At 49.3% G+C, this 16381-nt stretch overlaps 1 protein-coding gene and 1 long non-coding RNA gene across 2 annotated transcripts in view; one reads left to right on the top strand and one right to left on the bottom strand.

Annotated features, from left to right (window-relative positions):
- Nucleotides 1–2363: 2363 nt before the first annotated feature.
- Nucleotides 2364–8603, bottom strand: LOC112671481 (uncharacterized). Its single transcript, XR_003143662.3, has 3 exons — nucleotides 8204–8603; nucleotides 3152–3304; nucleotides 2364–2581 (listed from the first exon to the last, which is right to left on the bottom strand). It is a non-coding gene; the product is annotated as an uncharacterized LOC112671481 (long non-coding RNA).
- A 726-nt stretch (nucleotides 8604–9329) lies between these two features.
- The window catches only part of BARX2 (BARX homeobox 2), a 73646-nt gene continuing 66594 nt past the window's right edge, over nucleotides 9330–16381 (top strand). The window contains exon 1 of the mRNA XM_025464921.3: nucleotides 9330–9654. Within this exon, the coding sequence (XP_025320706.1) occupies nucleotides 9468–9654 (187 nt within the window). The 5' untranslated portion in view covers nucleotides 9330–9467. The remainder of the gene's footprint in view (nucleotides 9655–16381) is intronic.

The following is a 16381-nucleotide window of genomic DNA, read 5'->3' as shown; positions in this document are numbered from 1 at the left end:
GTTCTCAGGACCGTATCCGCATATTCTGTTCCCGGTATTAGGTCTGTGTCTCTCATCTCTTCAGTGCCCTCCCTTATGCCCTGCTCCTTGTCTGGTCATCAGGCCCTCGTCTGTCGTCAGAGCAGTGACACCTACTTTTCCAAAAACTATACCGAATAAATGAAGGCGTAAATTCTGCATAATTAGCCCTTACAGATGGAAAACAAATTCTGGTTCTTTCCACAAGAAGTCAACTACGATCTACCCTCTGCCCCCTGTTTGATCTTCCTCATTCATCCAGTTCTTAGTTCCAGAATCTTTCTAACTAATTCTCCAAAAAATCTTAACCGTACCAACCTCCAGCCTCCCCGTGTCAAAACTAAAATCCTCCCCCTTGGCCACATGAACATTGCTCCTTTCCCGAACCCTATATTTTATTAAGCAAGATTCTCATCAGATTCAAGTTCTAAATACAACTCTTTTTTTTTTTTCTTTTTCAAAAATTATCTTCCTCTTACCTGGGAAACTGGGTTTCTTTTCATTTCTTTGGTCTTGAAGTAAAGATCTAGTTTCTCTCCTAAAGGAGACAGACTTTTTTTTTTTCCCTTACTAATTAATTGACAACCCTTAACAGCTAAGCTCTAGACATTTAACAAGTTATACACAAATATCAGCCTAAGAGAACGTGTACTCTGGAATATTCAGTGGGAGAGTGAGTCATCTCAGACAATATAAAGTTTACATTATTCGGTTATAACAATAAGTATTTCTAATTGTCTATGGCTTAAAAAAACTTTCAAATAAATGTACAGAGAATAAAGCCATATAAAATTGGACATGGGTAGATTAGCTGTACTTAATATTGCTCGAAATGCATATGGAAATATTTTCATCTAAGTGCATTTATTCAAGTAAGAGCTCACATTCTAATACAGATTTCTGAACTCAATCGTTCCATAGAACGTTTTGGATCAGAGGATTTTTTTGTCCACGAGTGAGAATCTTCATGTGAAAGGAAAATGGGGTAATATGAGCAGAAAGTTGGACTGGAATCCCAAACGCTCCCTCCCTTTCTCTGAGTATTTGTTTTTTCTTGGGTCTGTCTCTATGCGCTCCATAAAGATAATGATTCAAAATTCCAAACGTCCATTGAAGATATCATGTAAGAATCTGAAGAAATAAAAGAAGTGCATTATTTCTACTTTCTAGAGAAACACTCTGTGCAACGGTGGTTTAGATGAAAAGCTATACGCACCTACACGTGGTCATTCAAATCATGTGTCAGACTTCCTCAAAGTGGGGTCCCGTACTCACAGGGACGCTGGTAGGTTTCAGGGGGGAGTAAACGCTATTCTGTGATTTCTAGTTTTGCTACTTTTATTTCTCAACATTTCGCCTGCGCCAGTCTGCCCTCATTCTGGCGTGGTCCCAACCTTGAGAACATTGAATTCAAATGAGCACAGAATTGTCTCAGAAACGTGGCTAAGTCATCTTCAGACCCATAACATTCTGGCCTGAAATTCTATCAGGACACCTCCCAGACCTTAACTTGATAAAAATCACAACCTCCTTCAGGAACTATGGACTGTATTCTGGTTTCAGAAGAGGAAACCAAAACCTTTTGAGCTGTATCCCCTTACTGTCTTCCCTGAGAAAACAATCCAGTGTTCTGCCTACAAAGGACTAATTTGACTAATTTTTTTTCCCCTTCCTTGGCAGAACCTTTTATTGAACTGATTGAAATGACCAGATGTTTTGGCAGCTTATGTAGACATAATCTAAGAGGCTCAATAATTGACTTAAGTAAACGTATCAGGATGTGGATTGGCAATAGTATCGGGGATTCTCTGTGCTGTGATGCCTTCAAATCCCCTTTTAAAAGGCAGGCGCTTATGTAATTGAAATGCACAGAGATTGGCACCACCTCATTCATATACTTCGGTAATTTACAGCCTATGGAACTCTGAGCATCCCTGTAACTTTTGAAAATAAGCAAGGAAAAGCATTAGAGATCTATCGAGATTGTCCTTGAGCTGTGTCCTCGAAGGGAAATGAAATATTTCTCTGCATTAAAGTCTCCGGATGAAAAAAAATTGGAAGCAAAATTTCATTTGACTCAGATTATCTAAACAAACAAACAAACAAACCGTGATGTTTGCTTTTTTCCTAGTTTCTGGGCGTTTTAGATGAGAGTGTTGAATACCAGAACTTTCCACATTGTTTTTTGTGTGATAATTTATTGAAGAGTCTTATTTTTATTATTTATTATGATTTTGCTTGAGCACATTTTGCTGTGCTGTAATTTCTACTGATAATAAAAGTATTCTCTGTGAATAGCTCACAGGGGTCAATTTTCTCTTGAAAGCCAACCGTCGCAAGAAATATTTCAAATTAGAGTTTATTTATTAGAAAAGGAAATTCTCCTGGGTGGCTCAGTTAGTTGAGCGTCAGACTCTTGGTTTCCACTCAGGTCATGATCTGGGGTCCTGGGATCGAGCCCCACGTTGGGCTCTGCGCTCAGCATGGAGTCTGCTTAAGGATTTCTTTCCCTCTCCTCTGCCTCTTGCCCGGCTTGTGCGTGCGTGCTCTCTCTTAAATAAATCTGTTGAAAAGAAAAAAGAAGAAAGGTGGGGATAGATTAAAAAAGAAGAGGAAACTGTCTATATGCCTTTCTGTGCACGAAAGCCTGCCAACCGAGGCTGAGCCCAGGACAGAAGGATCCTGCAACTGGCTGGGCCACTTGACTCCATTTCCCTTCTCCTGAAGGCTTTCTTTTGAATTTGTTTAGCCAACAAATCCTTTTTATTTTTTTTAAATTTTATTTATTTATTTATTTATTTGTTTATTTATTTAACAAATCCTTTTTAAAAATTCCTCTTGCCCACCCATCTCTTCAATCCCTCTTAAAAAAAAAAAAAAAAAGTTTGCAGCCTGTGCACCCAGGCAGGTGTGCGGAGGCCACCCTTTCGCTTAGGTCTAGGTAGGTGCTTAGCGCCTGGGTGCAGGTTTTCTACAATCTCCTTCTTACGAATCCAGGGAGCAGAGAACATCACGTTCCCTGTTGGGCACCCTGCACCCCGTGTTCTTAGTAAATGCTGTTCTGTCCCAGCTAATGGCAATCACGCCGGCGGAGTTCCGCAACCATCCGAGGCTCTCAGGGCTGTTGTTTTACCTTCCTGTGTCCAGAAGGCTGACTGGCCGGCCAAGCCTCTCCCTGTGCCCGCTGACACGGGGGCCTCCTGTCTGTGCTAACAGGCGACACGAGTGCCCACCTGCTCCGTGCTGGTTCCCCAGAATCCTGCCTCTCCGGCCTGCAGACTGGCCCCTGCGAGAGGAAATTGACAAGTCATGAGAGACCCTGCTGAGGTCCTCCTAAGGTAAAAGAGAGGAAAATATTTGACAAGATGATTTGAATGAGATGTCACCCAGTGGTTGATCACGGTATTTACTTATTTATTTAGGCAGACACCCCCCCCCACCCCCCCACCCCCACCGCGCCCCCGCCAAGTAACAAGTGTAACCGAGCCAGCGTCTTGTGATGTGCGGGGGAGAATGATTGACTCCTGCAGATGTGCTGGGGCTGTGGCGGGAGGCGCCAGATGTTAAGCAGCACTTGGGGACTCTTGGTGGCCAGGCCATCTCCTTTGTGGTTCACAGTAGTCACCGGCTCCGGCACCTCCTCCGCTCTGTATTTCTCGCTTGATCTCAGCTTTTGAACGTGGAGCCCGAACCAACCCCAGTTGCATGTGAGACAGCAAAGGCCCTGACGCTTTCTGGAACTGCAGTTTTATTTTGTGATGGGTTTTGGGAGCCAGTTGCTGCTTTTACTGAACTGAAGGTCAAGGTGGTGGGGGGACTGGGGTTGCGGAAGCGAGAGCCTGGCACTCACGCTCATCCGTGGAAGCCTCCAGCAGACCTCGCAGTTGGCTGTCATCACCCACACGTGGCTGTTGGAGACCAGAGGTCAGGGGAGTGACCAAGTGACTGGGTGGGGACGGCACCCCGACTGGCCTAGCCCAGGGGTTCCTTCTGCTGACCCCCCCATGGCCAGAGCACTGCTCCCCTGCGCATTGAGAAGCTCCTTTTCTCTCTGCTTGTAGCTTCCCCCTTAGTGAAGGGTTAAAAATGTCAAAGCCAGGGATGCTCTAAACTTCCGTGTTTCTATTCACCGCATCATGACGACGACGGGAGAGGTGACATTTTATTTTCCTGGCTATGTCCGTCAGCTGAGAGAATCGAGGTGCACAGGCTGTTGGCAGAAATAGGGCTGTTCAAGGTCAAGGATGACACCAGTAACAGAGGGACTGGATGAGCAAAACAAATGATTTTAATCTGTGTACCAAACTTCTCAAATTTTTGGAAACATTTGGTTGATTAATGGCATTTCCCCGCTGCATATAAATGTTCAGTGCTCTGGACGGCCAGCTATTGTCTTTGTTGATTTGCTTTTTTTTTTCCCCCCAGTTTAAGCTTTCCCTCCAGAAGGATGTTTTGAGAAAGGACAGAAGGACTTAGACCTTCGCAAACCCATTTGTCAAGTGGATTACATTTGTGCCCTCCCTTAAAAAGATGCTTTACACTCCAAGAGAACAGTTTTTGTAAATTAATATCATCATTACAAATAAGCTAGCCTCCTTGTCCACCCCCTTTGACTTCTTGCTGTTGCAAGGCTGCCCTGCTGGGCTCCACAGACAGCAGTGTGGGCATGGTCCTGGGGCCCGGGGGAATATTAACTTACAGTGCTTTCCCTACATTGCTTTTACATGTCTGAAACTATTTCAAAACGTAGCAACTGAAATACAAGTCATTAAATACACTTTACTAGAATAGAAAAAGTTCTTTTGTCCCTTTCTCCTCTTTGGAGCAAAGATGGTTGGGAACGTACTTGGCAGGGCTGCTTCCGAATATCTGCATCCACACATAGCCGGAGATTGTAGAAGGAATAAACTAAACTAAAGCTGAGGTCACCGAGGATTAGAGCCTACATGCAATTTAAATGTTGCCCTAGGACTTTAGTGTTTTTAAAATGAAAAAAAATTTTTTTTATTTCTTAAGATTTTATTTATTTATGAGAGACCCAGTGAGAGAGGCAGAGACACAGGCAGAGGGAGAAACAGGCTCCCTGATGTGGGACTCAATCCCAGGACTCTGGGATCACACCCTGAACTGAAGGCAGATGTTCAACCATTGAGCCCCCCAGGTGCCCTCAAGCTCTAGGAGGTTTTTTTTTTTTTTTTTTTTTTTTAAGCTCTAGGAGTTTTAAAAGCCATTTTGGTTTATGGACGTCTGGGTGGCTCAGTGGGTTAAGCTTGGGACTCCTGGTTTCAGTTCAGGTCATGAAACAGAGCTCCGCATCAGGTTCTGCACCCCGGGGTTGGACACCGTGCCCCATATGGGGCTCCAAGCTCAGCTCAGCATGGAGTCTGCTTGAGATTCTGGATCTCCATCTCTTATGCCCATTCCCCCCACCCCACTGAAATACATACATACATACATACATACATTTTTTTAAAGACCCCATTTTTATGAGCTCTAGTTGAGTGGAGATACTAGGTATGAGCTGAAGTAGAAAAGAGGGATTCCTTGGTTTCTGACTGTCAGAGGCCACCTGAGATTGCAAAGATGTCCTTCTCCCCTTCTTTCTGGCTGGGCTCTGTCCCCGGAATCAGGTGCCAGATGGAACGGGGGAGGGAGGCTGATTTCCTGGAGCCTCTTGGAGGGTATGAATTGCTCTCCCCTTCTGTGACTGCCCAAGTGTGCCCCAGCGCAGACAGGCCTGTTCCGCTCCGTGTGTGTTCCCCTGGCTGGGCACCGGGGGCAGACACTGCCTGGGTGCCGTCACCAGAGGCTGGGAAGTGTCTGTGGGTCTCCAGCAGCTGGAAAAGGTTTGAATCTCTTTGGCAGATGTTTGCTGTTCCAGCCACTTCATTAATGTTGGAAACTAAACCCCTGACTATTCCTGACCAAAGCCCCACTTTGTGATTGACAGCCGGGGTGTGCTTCCTCCCACAGAAGCCCTTTACAGTCTGAGGGAAGGAGGGAGCGAGTGAAAAGAGAGAAATGGGAGCAAAATGGGAATTGGGCGAGTTGCCATTGCTAGAAACCAAAAATATCAAGAGAGTGGCAAAAACTCATTTGAGGAGAAAGACAGATTCAGTGCAACAAATTAAGATTTGAAGTCCCATCATGTGCTTGGTGCTTGGATCTTTTACACACGTGGAATGAGCTCAGCTTTCACGCATTCATTTTTAAAAAAGATTCTATTTATCTGTTTGTTTATTTATTTATTTTAGAGGGAGGAAGGGCAGAGGGAGAGAGAGTCTCGAGAGGACTGGGACCTGAGCCCACTCCAGGCTGGATCTCACCCCTGAGATCATGATCTGAGCCGAAACCAAGAGTCCAACACTTCAGGGACTGCCTCCGAGCAGGTGCCCCTCATGCATTGATTTATTTATGACACACTTATTGAGAACCTACTATGTGCCCGGTGCTATGCTCCAGAACACACCAGGAGCTCATTGTCCCGCGGGTGAAATAAACTTGCAAAAGTTAGTGGAGTAAAGGAACCACTGGGCAGAGGTAGGAATCAGCAGCCTTGGGGAGGGGGCAACCTTTCTGAGCAGAGGTGACATTTGAGATGGGTCTGGAACCAGCTTTTCAGGCTGGGAGGGAGGGAGGGATTGGGCTGTGGAGGGCATTCCCACGCGGGGAACAGCTTGTGTAGAGGCATGGATTACGAAAAGGCCAGCCTCGTGAAGTAGTTAGGTATTAGGAGGAGCACTCATCAATGAAAAAAAAAAATGAGGCTCAGCTTTGATTATAAGCGACAGAGGGCTCAAAGCTCCAGACTCCAGATCTGGGATCTCTCTCTCCGCGACACCTGGGGCGTGTGCCCTCAGGCCCCCTCTGAGAAAACTGGAAAAGGTGGAAAATCCCAGGAGTTGAATCGAAATTGCTCAGCTCTTTAAAACACTGCCGATTTCAAATCAAAGGACAGTCGGTCTCCCCGGGAGGGAGGGAGCGTGTGGGCCAGCCCAGGCCCGGGCCGAGCGCCCGAGCGAGCGGGGAGCCGCGGGCCGGCAGGTGACCGGGCTCTCGGCGCTGCCCCGCCGCGCGGCCCGCGGCCTCCCTCCCGGTGGCGGCGCCGGGGCGCAGGGACACGCGGGCGCGCCTCGGCTCCGAGTGTGGAGGGAGGCAAGGAGGAGAGGAAGAGGAGAAGGGGCGAGGGAGGGAAGAGGAGGGCGGGGAGGAGGAGGGAAGCTGAGTTGGAAGATGGAGCGAAGAGGAGAAGAGAGAAGGGGCAGGTCGCAGGCGGAGGGGAGGCGGGAGCGCGGGCAGGAGCGGGGTCGCAGGGCGAGGGGAAGGGACGCGCGGGGTCAGGCGCCCCGGGAGCCCCAGGCACCCGGGAGGGAGGCCTGGAAGGAAGCAGAGGCGGGCAGAGGCAAAGGGCGGGCGGAGGCCGGGCCCGGGAGCGCCCTGCGGGACCCGACCCAGTCCACGCCGGGGGGGGGGGGGGGTGGCAGCGCCTCGCGGGCATCGCCCCTCGCCGCGGGCTCTGGATGGGTCCCGAGCCCGAGCACCCCGCTTCCCCGCCCCTCCAGCCCCCGACTCTCCGCGCAAAGCGCCGCGCGCCCCTGGGGCCGGTGCCCGGCTCGTGGCGCAGCAGGTCCCCGCCGCGCCCGCGCCCTGGAGACCCCTGGGGGCCGCACCCGGCGGCGGGGCGGCTGGTCACCCGGCCTGGGGCGCGCCGGACACCTGGCCGCAGTCTTCGCGGGCCCCGGGCCCGCCCGCTTTGGGGGGGGGGGACGGAGAATGAACGAAAACAACTGTAAATGGAGAGCAAGGGAGGAGCAGGCGCCCCGGCACACGTGGACGCGTCGCGGAGGGAGATCCGCAAAGTCGCACCGCGAGCCACGGCTGATACTGGGCTCTAACTCGGCTTATTGCTCCGCTTTCTCCAAGCGCCCCCTTATCAGTCCTCCAGGTGCGTCCCTTCCGTCCGGCTGCAACCACCCCCGCCCAGGGCCGCGCGGCCTCCTGCCTCCGCCTCCAGGTTCCCAGCCGGACGCCAGCGGCCCCACTGTCGTCCCGACGCTCCGGCTCCCTCCTCGCCAGCGTTTGCCTCCCTGCCTGCCCCGCGCACAGCACTTGGGAGACAAAGTCGTGGGAGACCGGGGCCGCCGGGCGGGGAGGCAGGGGACTGGGTGGGGGGCCCCGCGCTCACCAATTCCAAGGGAGGGCAGCCCGGGTGCTCAGCGGCTTAGCGCCCGCCTTCAGCCCAGGGCGCCCAGGGCGCGATCCTGGAGACCCGGGATCGAATCCCACGTCGGGCTCCCTGCACGGAGCCTGCTTCTCCCCCTGCCTGTGTCTCTGCCTCTCTCATGAATAAATAAATAAAATCTTAAGAAAAAGAAAAAAATTCCAACGGAACACACAAGTCCGTAGGGATACTGACTGCAACAGGCCCGCAGGTTGGGGGAGCGCAGGAGGAAGAGGGCACGGCCCCCACCAAGTACGCGTCCTCGCGGCTCCCGAACCCCGAGCGCGGGCGCGGCCCCGGGAAGCCGGGAGTCGGCGGGACTCCTCCAGCGGGGTGACCCGCTGCGCTCGCCGGTCCTTGCGCGGCGAAAACGGCTTCTACACGTTAGAACCTAAAAAACAAAAAAAAAAACCCAAAAACACACGCACACACAACAGAGGACGCACGCTCTGGGGGGCTTAGTTTTTCAGTTTTACAATTTATTATTGGGATAACGGTCAGGGCAGGGGGCATCGAGGGCTCGGGGTCCCGCGGGGGGCGCGGCGCGGGCAAGTGTGCGGCTCCGCGCGGGCCGGGAGCGCAGTGGGTCCGGGGGAGGCCGCGCGGGTCGTCGGCAAAGCCGGGGAGGGCGCGGGGGGCGGGGGGCGGAGACGCACGGGTCCTCGGGGCGCCTGGGCACGGACGCGGCTTCTTTCCAGCGGCGACCCGGCCGCGCCTGCCCCGCGGGCTGCGGGCGCGGCCCCGCCGGGAGGTGCGCGGGGTCGCGTCCCGGGGGAGCGGCGGGGGCGGCGCGCGCTCCCCGCACGGCGCGCACCCCCGAGCGCGCACCCTGGGCGCACACACCTGGAGCGCGTCCCGGGAGGGGGGCGGGGAGGAGAGCCGAAGCGAGCGTCTTAAAATAGAGAGGCTGGCAGAGGAGCGCGAGACGCGGCGAGGCGGGAGGCGGGCGAGGCGGGCGCGAGGCGCGCAGGTCGGCGGCCGCTGGCACGGGCGGGTGGGCGCCGCCGCCCCTCGGCGCGGCTCGGCCGGGCCCCGCGGGAAGCGCGCGCCGAGTGACAGCTGCGCTGGCCCCGAAGGGCTCCGCGGGGATGCTGGCCCGCGGGTGGGTGTAGACGCGCGGCCGGCGCGCCCGGTGCCCGCTCCCCTCCGCGCGCCTCGGAGCCCGGCCCTGCCCCCGCGCGCGGCCCACGAGCGGGTCAGGCCCCGGCCGCCGCGCCGCCCGCTCACCATGCACTGCCACGCCGAGCTGCGGCTCAGCTCGCCCGGCCAGCTCAAAGCAGCCAGGCGGCGCTACAAGACCTTCATGATCGACGAGATCCTCTCCAAGGAGACCTGCGACTACTTCGAGAAACTTTCCCTCTACTCCGTGTGCCCGTCGCTGGTCGTGCGCCCCAAGCCCCTGCATTCCTGCACCGGTGAGACGCGCCGTCGGGGTGCGGGGAGGGGAGAGGCTGGGGGGGGGGGTCAGCGGGGCGCGGGGCTCCCTCCCCGGGGCCGGGGCACTGGAGGCGGCGGCGGGGACCCCGGGGGCGCTCCCGCTCCCCTGCGCAGCCCCGGTTTCCGCGCAGAAAGTTGCAACACTTGCCCCGGTTCAGCGCCCAGCTCGCGGTTGCAGAAAGCGGGGGTGCACCTCCCCTCGAGCCGGCGCGTCCGACCTGGCCTTGCCCCCTCTGGGGAGCCTGCAGGCCCCTCGGTCGTATCCCCCAGGCTCTCGACCGAATCCCGAAATCATTGAACTTTTTACTTGAAAGGCTCTGTTCCTCTGGGGCGGCAGCTCTGGAATCCGTCGCCTTGCGGTGCGAGGCAGAGGAGGTCACCCCCTTTTGTTTTAAGTGGCTGAAAAAACAACAGTTACAACAATAAAAACATTCTTCCCGTCTGGTTTTCTCTATCCGCGAGGGCCGAAGAAGACGGCTGGGGAAAGATCAACATTTAATAAACACACTGAGAAAGTCCTAGGTTTATGTGGAAAGTAAATCCAGAGGTTTTTTAATTTTTTATTTTTTAAGCTTTGAGTGTGTTAAGAGAAGCTCCAAGTTTCAAAGTGCCCTGGCTTTGGAAGGATTTAGGCTATTGAAAAGCAGGTATAGGAAAGAAAAAGAAAAAAAAAGTTGAAGCAATTTTTATCAAAAATAAGTTATCAGCAGTGCTTTCAACTAAAGGTAAAAATTCAGTATTTCCCAACTAAAAGAAACTTTGAGGTTATGTTTGTTGCACGCGTGCCCTGAAATAAATAATTTTGTTACAACTTAGGTTGAAAAAGTAGAGTGAAGAGCTAGCAGTGTTTTTTTTTTAAAAGATATTTTTTGGAAGCTTTCAGCCAGAAGCTTCTGGTGCACAGTGCTTGGAATCCTCTATTTTCTTTTGGTTTGAGGTTGTCCGTGGAACAATCAGTGAATAATAATCAGTGAATATGTAAATACAGCAAAGTTCTTTCGAAACCAAGTTGTTTCCACATGTATTTGCTTACAAATTAAATACAATATTCAGTTATGTCTTTGTAAATTAAATTTTATCTGTAAAGTGGAATTAGGCCTGATTCAGCCCATCACAAGATTTGCAATATTGAATTTTAAGAATCAAGAACTGTATAAGGCGAGGAACAAATAAGACACTTTAGAAATAAGGTAGATATCCTTAATATTTATATTTTTGCATTTGTGTGCTGGCCTTGCATGTATAAACCCTTGAACGAATAGTTTGCACATATATGGGATAGGGGAGGTAGACTGAGTCTTGTATTGAGCATAAGTCATCATTTGGTATGATAACTCAAACCTCTTGACGGGGAGAAGAAGATTTAATCACAAATTGCAATGTACCCTGCTAAGTACATTGCATTCCTGCAGGACCCTCGGACAAAATAGAACGATTCGGAGCACCCAGGTATAGCGCAGGGCGAGCAAAATTTGTAGGGCCTTTGTGCTATGCGTTGACCTGAAGGCAGATTTTCCTGGCTTTTAGCAGTTATACAATTTGGATCATAGTAAAAACATACTAAAAAAAGAAAAAAAGTAATAAATAACCCCAGAAAACAGTGATCCAGTCATCAATAGGGGCTGAGTAAGTTCTGTTTCACTGAATCTTGTATGGGAAATAAGTCAGAGGAAAATAAGATGATTCATATGTAGTTTTGAGAATGTTAAGGGTGAATTGCACGTGTATCACGAACTAAAAGTTTTGCTCGGTCTTGTGCTTTTGAAGTTCACTGATGGTTTGGGTGAAAGGGTGGTTGTTGGTAATGATTTTCTTGCCCTGTCATTCCGGTGTTTACTTTCTTTAGAATGTTCTTTGGAAAAAGTCGTGATTTTGTGCTAGTTGAGATTTAAAATATAGAAACTGGGATTTGCCAGCGGAATTAAACCCATAAAAACTGGCTACAATAGTCCATACTTTCAGGTCGTAAGCCTTTAGTGGGTTTACGATTACAGTTAAAGCCTTACATGTATTAGATCATGGGAATCCCATTAGTGACTTCTCAAGGGTTTTGCAAATACCACACTTTCAAAGCATTTTTGCTGTTTTTAACAGTTATGTTCAAGATCAAAAAATCTTAGACTGGATAAACTTAATCTTTTATATTAATTAAAAAATGGCATTAAGTTGCTGGCATTCTACATTCAATTCACTGTATGTGTGTTTTTATGTATACATATATATCTTTTTTGTGTGTGGAGTTTTTTTGTATATATGTATATATATATATATTTTTTCTGGATAGGGATAAATATTTAGCACTTTTGGTAGAACTGATGTATAAAAATTTCAAATCAAGTGAAAGGCATACATTGGAATTAAAATTACTAAACTTTCTCTCATCCTTCCGTCTGCTCTTTTTAAAATTTAACTACCAGAAGTGAACTTTGCCAGGTAAAATAATGAAATAAGATTTTTTTAAAAAAGTTACGACCTTGCATAATAAGTATATAAAATTGGGGTGGATATAGAGCCACAGCATTTAAAAAGCCTCTATATAATTAAGCAGTCCACAGTGTTTAGCTTTAGTGACCCAAATGTCAGTTTATGGTACTGAATCTCCTCAGAGGGAAGAGCATGTATTCAAGTAAACTGAGAAATGGAAACATTTTTCATTTGGCAGACCATCACCTGACGGTAATTTATTATTAGACACTCTAACCTTGATGGAATACTCACCTTCAAAAAAAATTATTTGTTTTAACAGGCCCTTTCTTTTTTTTTTTTTTTTATTTTAATAACAGGCCCTTTCTTATTACAAATGCAGTCATTTTAGGCTTAGAAGGCTGTCTCTAAATTTATTTAAGTTTCCCAAGAGGTGCGCTTGGGAAACAGTAGACAGCGAGAAAGGGAATCCTAGTCTTTGAAGCCAAACTGAAGGAACATTTGTCATTAGATTGAAAATAAAATTTAAAAAATCCAGCCCAAAGAGAGCCTCCATTTGAAAAAAAAACTTGCCACTCGGACCACTGATGAGGTGTGAAATATGTATAGAATTTACTTAGCATGTAACACAGTTTTATTTTAAAATCTGGTAATAGTCCTCCCCATTTAGAATGGAAATATATTGCCATTTAGAAATCAGTTAACAGTCTCTCATCAACCTTAGAACACTGACAGTGATTAGAGGCCAAAAGTGAGGTGCAATTTAGACTATCTTAAATCCGATTTAACTCCCGAGTGCATGATTTCATTTTTCTGGTCGTGATTAGTGTTTCTCGGTGGAAGAGTCGCATGAAGAAGTCTGGCTTCTCGGGACGGAGTACGGTGCAGATACACCGGCAGAGTCATTTCTGAAGGCTCTCCTTTCAGTTCGATCTTTAGAAACCAAGCAGAGTTTGGAAAAGATGAATAGCCTGCTTCACAAAAACGAGGATAGAACAATTGATCCTAAGAGTTTTCTTGAGGATGGTGACCAGCCAACCTACTGTGCTCAGGACTTACAATTTTATTACAGTTATTTATACTTATAACCTAGAATTACCCTAGACTTGCACATGCGTGTTTTGGCCGGGGAATGTGGAGGAGGGGAGGGAGGTGAATGCAGATATTTGGACATTTTATAGCCTGTGACCAGCACATGGCTTTTAATTGATCCACTGAAACCTAGAGGCGAATTTCTTTCTCCTGGTCTGGTGGAACGGTTCTCTGGGATCTCCCAGTGATCTTCAGTGGCCAGTCTTCTAGAACCATCGGTGGAGGTACAGAGCTGCAAGGGGTCGCAGAGATCACAGACCCATCTCCCCAAGCAGAATGTACTTTTTTTTTTTTTTTTTTTGGTGAAGCGCTAGGGTCACATCGTTGCTTAAACGCAGTTTCAGTCCACGCTATACACTTGCCGTCCTTCTTGTTAGGGTACTCGCAAATCAGCAAGGCTTTTCCAACTTGGTTACACACCAGGGATAAATCCGTGCAGTCACACCCAAGGGACAGTCAACCAGCCAATTAAAAGGGGCATTTGGGGAAGAGTGTTTAAGAGGTGGTGCTGAGAACATTTTATCCTTTGGTGGGTCCAAGAGAAACACGTTCTTTGGGGTGGTGTCTTGGGTTCATTTTTATCACCAAGATTGGGTGGCATCCCAGTGAAAAATGAAATGAGGTGGGGACGTGTGTAATGACTTCTTTGGGAGGTAGGCAGCCAGCTATTGCTTCACGGAGTTGGCAGCAGGGATTCCCCAAATCTCAGCAGGGTCTCGCAGTCTGAGACCAAAGCCCACGGGATCTTGGGAACCTGAGGGTCGGGGACTGGAATGTTAATGGAAAAATGTAAACTGGGGTCCGGGAGAATGATCATTATCAACAGGCATTTGTATTGCTGCCAGAGGCAGATGGGCTTTTATTAGCGATCCTTCATAAGTGCTTCTCCTGTTCCCATTCTGAGGGTGAATAAGTCGAGAGATGCACGGCGTACAGGACTCCTCCGGGGTCACAATATATTTGGAGCTGAGCTCTTTTGGCCTTGTCAGTTGTTGTCTCATTTACTCCTTAAATTTTATAACTCCCTTGTGAAACAGAGGGGCTGAGGGGGTCTCCAGGGGTCCCTTTTAAGTGGTGACTGTAGTTCATCAGCACTTTCTTCTCCGGTTCTGGGTTCCTATTAACCAACGGGAAACTGATAAGAAATTTAGTCCGCAAGTTAAAATGCCTCCCCAAGTGTCTACAGTCTTTAGTATCATTTAATTCAACAATTTCATTCAACAGATACTCATTCTTGCTTGGTGATGGCACCGAGTTCAGGACATTTAAGTTTATTCTGAATCCTGACTCATGGTTGGGATACTTTAAAAATTCCTCTAAACTTCTCTGTCCAACCACTGCCAAGCCCTTCTTTGTTGTTCTCTAGAACGTATTGGGCAGTTCGGAGTTGGGATTGGGGGGGGGGGGCGTCATGACAACTTAATACTTCTGCTCACCAGATGGTATCTTCTGTTTGAACTCCACCTAAGGGGTGTTATCGCCAGCCACGTTGTCCCATCAACCTCGTCCAATGGGGCCTGGTACCTGTCTTACGAAGGCCGCCTCTCGTGTCCTTGTGGGCTGTGGCTCAGGATTGCAGGTGCTTTGGGAGGTGAGCGTGGACTGCATAGAGGTGCTCGCTGTACCCACGCCGGGGATCCAAGTGAAAAGATTATTAGGTTGAAAAAAATCCCATGGATCTATAGGAAAGCTGTAAGGATTATAAAAGGTTGTGTAAATCGTAAGGAGGCATTAAACTGAAAAATAAATACATAAAAATCCCCCAGAAGGAAGGAATAGGAGAAAAAGGAAAAAGCAGGTTTCCCTGCAACTCCCAGGCTACTGGATCTGAGCCTCGCGTGTCGCCCGGTGTCCTTCAGCTGCGCTGCCCGGGCGAGAGTAAAGGCGCTTCTCAAATTCTTGTCACTTTGCGGGTAGTAACTGGCTAAGGTCGATTTTACTGAGATGCACGTGGAGCCCCTTAAAACAAGGGATCCCAGGCCCCAGCATTCAGCGTTCACCGGGGAGGATTGAGTAGACGTCAAGCCAGAAGCATTGGTAGGTGTCACTTGCACCTTATTTTGAGGTCCGTGAGGAACCGGGGTGAACAGCTAGGGAGGCCACCCGATCTGCGTGAGGGTCCCTCCTTGGTGGGAAGCCCGTGAACTTGGGTGGGGGTCGCGGCGCCCGCCCCGCCACCCGGGCCCCTCGGGCCGGCTCCAGAGCGGAGGGCACTCAGGTCCTGTGGCTGAACCCGTCGGTGACCTCTTAACTGGAATGCAGGACCAGAGGGCTGGAACAGAGAGGGCCGCAGGGATTGGGATGAGATGGGCAGATTCCAGCCCCCTTCCACATTCTTCCTTGGGGAATGCCGCTGTACACGCTGTCTTGTGCAGCAAGCAGGTGTGTTTCGTGTGGCCCCAGAGCCGAACCCCACTCTCCCAGCCTCCTCGCGGAGGGCTCCCCTGGGTGCAGCACACGGAGAGTGGAGGGCACTGCGGGATATTCGGGGGGAAGGCTCCCCACCTGCGACAGGCCCTGTGTGCCTGCCTCTGTTCCAGCGACCTCTCAGATTGGAATGGTTATTTCTTCCGCCACAGCACAGATGACGGGATGAAAATTGCCATCGGGACGTATTCATAACGGGGTTCAGATCAGAGCCTTGCACAAACTTGGCGATATTACCAAAATACGTGGTTCCAGAAAGAAGAGGTTTTTGTTTGTTTGTCTTTTACCAGAAAACCTCCGCAACCCCTGAGGATTTAATTTATTTTTATTGCGGCTTAATAGCAGTTAGAAAAAAAAAAAGTCTTGTTAAAATTAATGCTCTAAATAAAAACACAGTTAATTTTCCATTACAGTGTCTAATTACTCATCATCACCAGGGCAATTTTATATGGCAATTTAACTTCTTGAAAGTGGAAACTTGGCACACATTTAAGGAAGAAAGCAGTGCTCCTAGATAGGTATCAGAAGATGGTCTAATTATGTTTGGGCTAGAGTTGACTCTTACACATGATTGCCCTGGAGAAGATAGGGGGGTAGAGGGCCTCCTTCTTCAGTGGCAAAGGAAAAGTCTCTGGTTTCTTCAGTGCCAGTTGAAATTGAATCCGGAGGGAGAGAATTCTGAACGTTAGATGATGTGCAAGTACATCTGAAAAGGGACCCTGCCAGTCACCAGTTGAAGCTGATGTCAGGACTACTTGATAG

The sequence above is a fragment of the Canis lupus genome, chromosome 5 (assembly GCF_003254725.2).
Source record: "Canis lupus dingo isolate Sandy chromosome 5, ASM325472v2, whole genome shotgun sequence".
Classification (NCBI taxonomy): domain Eukaryota; kingdom Metazoa; phylum Chordata; class Mammalia; order Carnivora; family Canidae; genus Canis; species Canis lupus.
Note: the sequence above shows the minus strand (reverse complement) of the source record. Positions and strands in the feature narration are given on the sequence as shown.